Consider the following 9,615-nt stretch of genomic DNA (forward strand, 5'->3'; position numbering starts at 1 on the left):
CCCATTCAATTAATTTCCTCCTGCATGGTTGAAGAGCTCTTACTAGGTAGTAAAGATTAACTATGCATAAATCATGAACTTTATAATCATAAATCTTTAGAGCTTAGAAATTCCTACTAAGCTATAGAATACTTTCATCCTAAAACCTGAGGCCAAGATTGATGCTGCTGTCCACTGCCCACTTTTCAAACCTAGCATAGTACCCATGTACAGGGCTGGCCCTCAGTTATACACATGACTTCATGAACCATAATCAGCTACAGACCTCATTCATCAATTTTAAATCAATCAATCTTTCAATCAGGTAAATGCTACAAAGAAGGATGTGGCTTACCTAAAAAGTTTTGAACAAGGCTGATGGTTATGGATTTCTGTAATTAGAAAGAGGAAATATGTCTCAGTTAATCGTGCAAGACACAAAACCAAACCAAACTCCATCCCTATCAAGTCGATTCCAAGCACAGCAACTCTAGAGGACAGGGTAGACCTGCCCTATAGGGTTTCCAAAGCTGTTATCTTTATGGAAGCAGACTGCCACAGCTTCCTCCTGTGGAGTAGCTGCTGGGCTTGAAATGCTAACCTCTTGGTTAGCAGCCAAGCACTTAACTATAAAATAGCTCAAATTCTTCTTCTCCTTTAAGTAAAATTTCAGATGATAAAAGGCCTCCCTCTCCACAACAGTGTTGTGTGTCTGTGATAGAGACAGCGCCACAACACCTCCTTACTACTGGAAGTCAGGACACAGTCTCAGAACAGAGTCCACTGGAGAAAAGGGCCCCATTGCCATATGTCCATGGATGAGAAGCACACATTCGAAAGCTTTCGTTCAGGAATGCTGCTATGTGTGCCCTTACTCAGTCTTATCTATTTAAACAACTCACAAAAAGCAAAAATCAACCTCCAACTAGAAGCATTTACTTGAGCTGGATAAAAGCTATGAGGGCAGCATGGGGACAGGAGGGCCTTAAGTGTCCTACCATCAATAACCAACAACCTGTGATGACCTGGCCAGGTGTTCTGGAGGAAGCAGGGGAACTCAGGAAGTGTAGCACCCCTCAAAGATGGTCGGTACCAGGGGAGACAGTCATGTGTAAGGCAGGCCCTCATGGCTTCCAATGGGCTGCTGTGATTAACCAGGGGGACCTTTCTTGGAGTCCATCAGAGGGCTTAGGGTTTGGGCTATTTTGTGAGACCAGAAGACTGACCTTCACCTCTAATAGTCATATTCCTCTGGAATGTGACTCATCACTTGATGTCTCAAAAGCCTCAGCCTCTGGGGTCCAGGCTGCAATTGTAACTCAGAGTGAACTCGCAGCCCTGAAGGACATAGAAGCCCATTAGCTTCTACTTGTATGAATGCTGTCAACACATGCAAACGCAACACTGCGTAAGAGAGGCAAGTTCATCTGCCTCGCTGTGGTGGCTGACATAGGGACAAATGCCACGCTGCCTGAGAGAGGCAGGTTCATCTGCCTCACTGTGGCGGCTGACATAGGGACAAATGCAACACTGCCTGAGAGAGGCAGGTTCATCTGCCTCGCTGGCAGCTGACATAGGGACACGGGTTAAGACTAACTCATCTAGAAACACCTTCTGTTACCAAAAATCCAAGTCTGAAGCCGCCTTACAGTGTGCATCAGAGGTCCTGTGTGTTATTAGGATGTGTAACTTCTGTGGCAAAAACATCGCTTAGAGTTTGGGGCGGGGAGGACACCTGCTGCTTTAAAGGGATCTTGTTTCAGAGAACCCCTAGCGTCAACTCTGCACTCTGCAGACACACCCTGCCACCAGGCAGTGCCAGCAGCTTTGTGACTGACAAGCGGTAGAAACACATCAAGATGTGTTCAGATGATGCCACAGGTTCATCTGGAGGAAGTCAGAGCTCTCTCCCAACACTGTTGGCAACCCTGAAGCTCCATGAAGAAAACAGCTCAGATCGTAACGAAGTCAGTGAACTCGCAGACTGAGAAGTGGCACTGGAAGCAGGCAGAGAAGGGGGGCTTTCACCGCCTCATGGGATTCCAGAGTCCCTCCCACCTTGCCATCTCAGCTTCACGCCACTCCTCTCCACGGGCACACGGCCTGTCTGCACACGCTCTTTATAGACCCCTAGCATGCGAGACTGCTGTTTCTGCTCATTTTCCCGTCTGTCTCCATGGCTCCTCCTGGAGGCTGAGTGGGACAGTTCTTCCTTTCTCCTTCCCCTCCACTCCTTCCAGTAACTGTCACTGCATCCTCTCTCTTACAAAGACATTTTCTGTTGCTGCCTTGTCCCTATCACTCCTGGAGCTAAGGGTGGACAACCTCTGCTTACCATCAGTTCGTACAGCTTTTTCACACAGATCTTCATTCACAGTAAGACACAGACATTTCATGTTCAATGTGCAATAGTCTATGTAATATGCCCCTTATTGTACAGGGTAAGGTAAAGGTATCTGCAATTGCGTTCAGGCACTTTCAATAAATAGTAAATGTGGTCAATTAATTTTACTGAAAACACCTTATTCTGGAGGTCCAGATACGCCAGAACATCTCTTTATGCTACTGGAACAGAACAGTGCACTTGGGCCACTTCACCTCATGTTTCCCTTTCCCCAGGTTTCTCCAGAGTCCCTGCTTAACCTTTTCAAATATGTGTTTATTTTTCAAAGCAAAATGTTACAGTTGTAACAATACATTTAAGGTAATAACACAAGGAAACACTTTATCCTTGAGATTCATGATTGTGCCAATGAATGTACTGAATGGAGCTAATAAATAAAGCAAAAGGTGGTTGTCATGGCACTGTGTTAACCAGGAATCTAGGAATTGGTACTTCTTGGTATCTACAATACCATAGAAACCAGCATTTACTGCAAGAACCTGAAAGTTTATAAATCAAAATAACTAGTACATTGTGCTCTGCAGCACTTGTTACTTTACCATTCTATTTCTTGTAAAATAAATAAACAACCAGAACATTAACCCAAAATGCTGTTTTTTAAAATTGGGCCAGGTCAGAGCGCTGTCTTGTATGGTTTGTTGCCTCTGGTATTTCCACTGTGATCTCCCTAATTCTGAAAACCAAGATGCAATCAAATGTAAACAATAAGTAACTGCACAGATGTTCTGTGAAACAAAATTCTGTATTTATTTTAGAACTTTACGGAATTAGACAGGGAAAAAAAAAAAAAAAAAAACCTCAATGAAAGAAGAGCAGTACCCAGTCCACACATCAAGTGTTTACTTAACAATACTGCAATGAGTGAGTATTCCAGCTTCCAGCCTCTAGTTCCATCTCATTTCCCCTCAGTTCTTAGCCTACCCCAGTCTCACCCTCATCCTTCAATAATGGACTCGAAGGCTATCGGGCAGCCTGGCAAAGGCTGGCTGGCCCCGACCTCTGCCTTGCAGCCGCATTTCAAGCTACTCACCCCACACATGGTGGTTTCCTTCACAGAAGCCAACCAGCCTCCCTGTGTGTGCTCTGCATCCTCCTGGGCTCCCCTGAGCTACCACTGCCTTCCAGTACACCTCCTCCAAGAAGTCTCTAGTGATTTCACACTGGCAGCTTTTCTTTGTTCCTTCCTTACAGCATCATCTTGCACTGTCTGCTATTCCTGAATCCCTGTCTTACCCTTCTGTGGTAGTTACGTTTGTGTGTCAACTTGGCTGGGCCCGGTTGAGTGGCTGGGCAGCTGGTGGTAGTTATTTCCCATGATGAGACTGGCGATCAACTCCATGGTGGGATCTACCACAAGCAGCTGAGTAGCTGCCTTTGGGATATGGTCTGCTTCCTGTGTTTAAGGGGAAGCCTTGGGAATGGTCTCTAGCCTATGGCACGCTTGGACCCTGCGTGTAGCTGTGTCATTGCTCAGCAGCCTGCTATGCTCTGCCGATCTTGGGATTTACAATGGACTTAATAGCCTGCCATGTGGTTTGGTAACATTGGGACTGTGCCTTTTTACTTGTCAGCCTTGGGCCTTCTTGGTCTCAGCAGTCAGCAGCTGTCTGAGTGAAGAAAAGCCTCTAATTCCAGTGGGCGGGGAGCAGAAGGCAGAGCGGGACCCCAAGGTTGAGGGGCTTTCACCCAGCCCCTGGAGCCTGGTACTTTGAAATTGGACTTAAAGCCTCCAAATTGTAAGAATAAACTCCTGTTTGTTAAGGCCATCTCATTTGTGGTATATTCCTGTCGGAGCAGCACTAGGGAACTAGAAACACCTTCCCAGAGCCCTGACAGGCAGAGGCGTTACTGTTTCCTTGATGAGGATCTAGATACTCCCCTCATTGCCTAGCACCTGCCTTACACAGGGAAGTGCTTCTATGAATGGACACTGATACATGAACGAGAAGTCCCTTGCTATGTCATCTGGTTATCAGGAGATGCTGTGTGGTGATGTGCCTAAGGAGCAGCTGAAAGGACAATGTCTGTTTAGCAAAAGGAGATAGACACAAAGACAGGGGGCACACCCACAAGCAGTCTCTCTTCTTCTCCAGCAGCCTCCCCAGATCGACTGGCTGATCACTCAAAAGGCCGTGGAGCTTCAGCAGCTATCACGTGGAAACAAGCACAAGCATCCTTGTCAGGCTCCTTCAGGAAGGACCAGCACGATACGTGCATCATGCAGGAGGAGGAGACGCCAGCCATGAGGCTAGTCTAAGTTGCAAATCTGAGGCTCACTGAGGTTTTGAAGAGACTATCAGGTGGTCATAGAGAGGTTCAAGAATACTCAAACCAGTGATGGGGTAAATGACAGCTCTAGACAGAGCACCTCAACTCATAGCTACGCAACACTGGACAATGTCTGGAAATGAGTAGAAAAGACCACCTTACACTGACTTATAAAAACATGTGATACTACTTACTAGTGCAAATAATTTGCATTGTCATTTTAGGTTTTCTTTTCTCTGTCCATTTTTAATCTTTTAGATTAAAATGAAGGATGAGCCAAAAAGCCAGTGTATGTGCAGGAATGCTGTTCTGCGGATCAGTGATCCACTTACTTACCAATTACCTGCAGAAATTCTGTGTTGCTGATTTGTGAGTCACTGATGCTAAAGGTCTCCTCTTGTCTCACCTCGCCGAGCAAAAATCCTTCCTAAAAGAAATCAAAGACAACAGCTGCAGACTCAAAGTGATGCCATTTTTACTGAGATTAAGAGTAATTAAGGACAGTGTGATTTAATAATTTTAACAATACCCAAATAAGCTTGCCATATAACACTACTAGTCTAGGAACCAGCAATTAGCCTAAAGCAACCTGGGTCTACTGATTGACCCCATTATGTGAAAAAAGAATTCCCTAATAAGATGCAACATTGTTTTCACCCCTGAAGTCTTCCCTATTTTCTGAAGTAAAAACAAGTAGTGAATCCATCACCTCAGTTATACTGTATCTAATACCCATGTCAGAGACAGTCAGGAAGTTTGCTCCCTGGTTACTTTCTTGAAATAGATACAACTTAGTTCATTGTTTGTAAAACACTGCTAATGAGAACAGGCTAAGGCAGTCGACACAAAGCCCAGCTGCCTGCCCTCCTACACCTCAGGCCAGCACAGGAAGGGAAACTTCAGCACATGGATGACATTTTCTATCACTCATGTGAAGGTGTTTCTTTACTAGATCCCAGGGTTAGTAGTCTTTATACCTTTGGAGAACACAGGCCACCCTAATCAGTTCTACAGTCCACTGTTTAAGTTCAGTCCTGCCCAACCACTGGTGGAGTAGAGATACCCTAATCTTCTACACCTGTAGAGAACTGGCAGGAGCTATGGCGATGTAGTGGTTAAGGCATCTGGCTGCTAACCAAAGGCTGGTGGTTCAAACCACCAGCTGCTCCGCATAAGGAAGATGAAGCACTGCGCCTGCGTAAAGATTTACAAACTGGAAACCCAATGGGGGTTGCTGTGAGTCTGAAGTGACTCCATGGCAGTGGGTTTGGCTTTGCTTTGGCAGAAGAGCTGAGCTGATAAGCTGTCCTGGAATGTTCTCTCCCCAGATACCCACATGGCTTACACCTGCCCTTCACTCAGGTCTGTTCTCTTTAGGGCACCTTATCCCAATCAAAACCAAGGAAATACCAACTGTCGGGCTTTTTCTTTTTCTTCTTAGTCTCATTGCTACTGGCCATAGTACATATATATAAATAAATAAATGTCTAACCCCACTAAAAGAGCTCTGGTGGCGCAGTGCCTAAGGCATTTGACTGCTAACCAGAAGGCTAGCGGTTCAAACCCACCAGCCACTCCTCCGAAGGAAGGCTGGGCAATCTCTTTTGTAGTGATACCACTTCAGAAACCCACAGAGGGGTCACTAGGGCTCGGATCCGATTTGATGGCAGTGAGTTTGGTTTTGGTGAACCCCACGAAAACGTAAGCTCCAGTAAAGCAGGGACCTTTGACTTGGTCGTTGCTATGTCACCAGCACCTAGCATGGTGCCTGACAGATGGTAATCAAAAACCCATTCCCATCAAGTCAATTCCAACTCAGAGTGACCCTACAGGGCAGAGTAGAACTGCTCCATAGAGTATACAAGAATGGCATCTTCATAAGAACAGATTGCCACATTTCTCTCCCACGGAGTGGCTGCTGGGTTCAAAGCACCGATGTTCCAGCTGACAGCTGAGTGCTTCACCACTGCACCCCCAGGGCTCTTGTGACACAAGGTAGGTGCTTAAAAGCACTGGTTGAAAAAGAACGTTGAAATAACACCTTCAAACTATACACCCTGCTCTTCTAGGCTGATCCTTCAAATCGATGACAGATGCAATCAATTTCCAATTGCTAGCAGAGAACCAGTGAGGGTAAGTAGGGCAGACAGACACTTTATACAATAGCTTTTATGTTGTCATGTTGTTATGTGCCATCGAGTCAGACCTGACTCATAGCGACCGACCCCTCCTTGGGTTTCTGACGCAGTTATCACTACAGAAGTAGACCGCTTAACCTTCCTTCTGAGGAGTGCCTGGTGGGGAGGAGTAGTGTCCTAAAATCCCAAATCATTTCTCAAACTTGAGTAATATACAGATCCCCTGCCAAAGGAGAAAAAAAAAGTATACCCAAAGGAGTACCCATCACTACTAGTTCTGAACACAGACTAAAGAAGCTTATTTCATAGAAGTCTTTCAGCTATAATTCTCACTAGAAAAGAGAAGTTTCTTTATAACAGGTTACCAAAAAAAAAAGAAAAGAAAAGAAAACATATTTGCGAATTCCCCAGAATTTAGTGTTGCACAGTCTGGGGCTGCCAGATTTAGCAAATGAAAATGCAGGATGTCCAGTGAAACCTGGCTTTCAGATAAACAGCCAATATTTTTTCTGTAATATTTGGGGTTCACTTATACTAAAAAAGTATTGGTTGTTTCATGTGGGATTCAAGTTTAACTAGACGTCCTGTATATCTTTTGGCAATCCAACTGCACTCCTGAGTTTGAGAAAGTGATACGAGCCAGCAGTGACTTCAAGACATTTTAAGACCAAGTATAAAATGAATGTTTAATTATCTAGTGGTCTAGATTCTCTGAGCCACTGTCACTTAATAGCAGGGGCAGGCAAACAACCATGTGTGGGCTAAACTCAGCCTAGTCCCTATTACATGGCCTGCAGCCAAGAACTAGTTTTATATTTTCTTAATGGTTGACAAAAACGGTTTTAATATTTCATGAAATGTAAAAATTACAAGAAATTCAAATTTCAGCATTCATAGTAAAATTTCATTGGCATACAGTGTCCCTCATTCGGTTACTGTTTATGGTTGCTTTCTCCCTGGAATGGGAGAGGTTGAGTAGCTAGGACAGAGAACATACAGGCCACAAAGCCTATAATATTTAGTATTTGTCACTTTCCAGGAAAAGTTTGCTAATCACAGATCTACAGAATGAGTGAATTTAAATGAATTTCTGCCTGCACAAAACAAATATGTACTTTAAAATTAAATTCCTGGTTCTTCAACTTTAAAATGTATACAGGTAAGATTATTTTACAGTATTCCACACTGATAATGGTGGCAACATAACAGAAACAAGCACGGCCATCTAAAACACAGAGACAAACTATTGGCATTGGTGAGTTTCCATGAAATCCAGCCGCACACCTGGCAGACAGCAGGTAATACAGCAATCTCTCTTGAATTAAACGAGTAAGAATCAAAGTAACATAGCTATCGCACTGCAGTTTATAGAAAAACTATTCATTTTGCAACAGGTAGTTGCTTATTCTTACAAGAAGCTTGCCTTATACATAAACTGTGCTGTTAGTAGGCACTCCCAGAACTAGGGAGGGTTGGAAGCATCCCTGAAACCATATTTGATACTTCTACGGATACTAGCAGCATCACAAACCACCTCTATATTTAATTACATGACATTTTAAAACAGCTGGCTGCAGTCGTAAACAATGTAGCCTCCAGAGAGATGCTTTTGGAAAAAAACATGCTGTGTATATTCCTATTATTAATCTATACCATCAATACTGAAGAGATGAAAGGTACAATAACTTAATTGCATTCAATTTATTCATGGAAATCACCTCTGTGAAATCGGTTTTTATTAATGGACGTTAAGATCACTGACATCAACCCAAATCAGTTCCTTCCAGTGCAATGTATCATTTTGCTTTGTAATCATAAGCTCCCCCACCCCAACGTACACACTGACACTTATTTAATGGAATCATGCATTGTTTTTATCATTTAAAGTTATCCTCCCAATTGGGTGAGCAATTTAAATACCCAACTGAAGAGAAAAGTTATTTTCACCAGGAATTTCCATGCAGAGGCCGGTGGCATAGAACGACAACTCGTAAGATACACACAGACACTGAAGCAGACAGGCTCTGCTCCCCCTATGGGCTCCGAAGCCGATGCACTGCCCAGCACTCATACGTGGGCCTGTCACTTCCCTATTTCACTGCGACGAGTCCCGTGGTCTCAGAACACTCGCCAAGGAATTCCACACGCAACTGCCACGGAAGCCAGGGAGACCCTGCACCTTAGCGCGCCTGTTTACATTTTCCGCTCCCCCACCCACCCACCGGGCGAAGAAAACACGACCACGTCAAGCAACTGAACAGTGACAACCATGACTCCCCTCGTCACACCCCACGGCAACCTGAGACCGGCGGGCGGGCCTGGGCGCCTCGTCTCCCCTCCTAAAGCCCAGCCTCTCGGCTCCTTCCCGACCCCAGACGCCTCTCACACGTCAAGAATCCTGACTCTCCGGAGGCGCAGGCGTTCGGTTTTCCCCGAGCGCCTCGTGACACTACGGGCCGCCCTGGCGAGACAGCTTTGCTGCGCGGGAGACAGCTGCAATGGGACCGCCGGGCGGTGCAGTGCGCCGAACGAGGGGGATCCATCCCAGGGCGACGGAGCCCAGGGCGGCACAAGCTCGCTGGGGCCGGGGGCAGCCCGAGCAACCAGCTCCTCCGGCCGGCCTGGAGCCCGGGAGCGAACAGAGAGCGGTCCCGGCCTGGCCGCGGGCGCCGGCCAGGGGCCGAGGCTGGAAGCCAGGGAGGCCGCGGCGGGGGTCCCGGCACCTACGTGGTCCGCGTTGCTGTTGGCGCTGTGGAAACACACAGCGCTGAAGGTGTAGCCCGAAATGGAAGCCGCCATGATGGAAATCTCCAACTCCCCCATCAT

At 45.8% G+C, this 9,615-nt stretch overlaps 1 protein-coding gene across 1 annotated transcript in view; it reads right to left on the minus strand.

The window, feature by feature from the left end:
• The window catches only part of ABRAXAS2 (abraxas 2, BRISC complex subunit), a 25,068-nt gene extending 15,453 nt beyond the window's left edge, over positions 1–9,615 (minus strand). The window contains exons 1-3 of the mRNA XM_007936807.2: positions 9,517–9,615; positions 4,988–5,078; positions 335–371 (exon numbers count right to left, since the gene is read on the minus strand). Of these exons, the coding sequence (XP_007934998.1) occupies positions 335–371; positions 4,988–5,078; positions 9,517–9,615 (227 nt within the window). The remainder of the gene's footprint in view (positions 1–334; positions 372–4,987; positions 5,079–9,516) is intronic.

The sequence above is a fragment of the Orycteropus afer genome, unplaced genomic scaffold (genome assembly GCF_000298275.1).
Source record: "Orycteropus afer afer isolate SDZICR_OR568_19922 unplaced genomic scaffold, OryAfe1.0 scaffold00038, whole genome shotgun sequence".
In the NCBI taxonomy this organism is placed as follows: Eukaryota; Metazoa; Chordata; class Mammalia; order Tubulidentata; family Orycteropodidae; genus Orycteropus; species Orycteropus afer.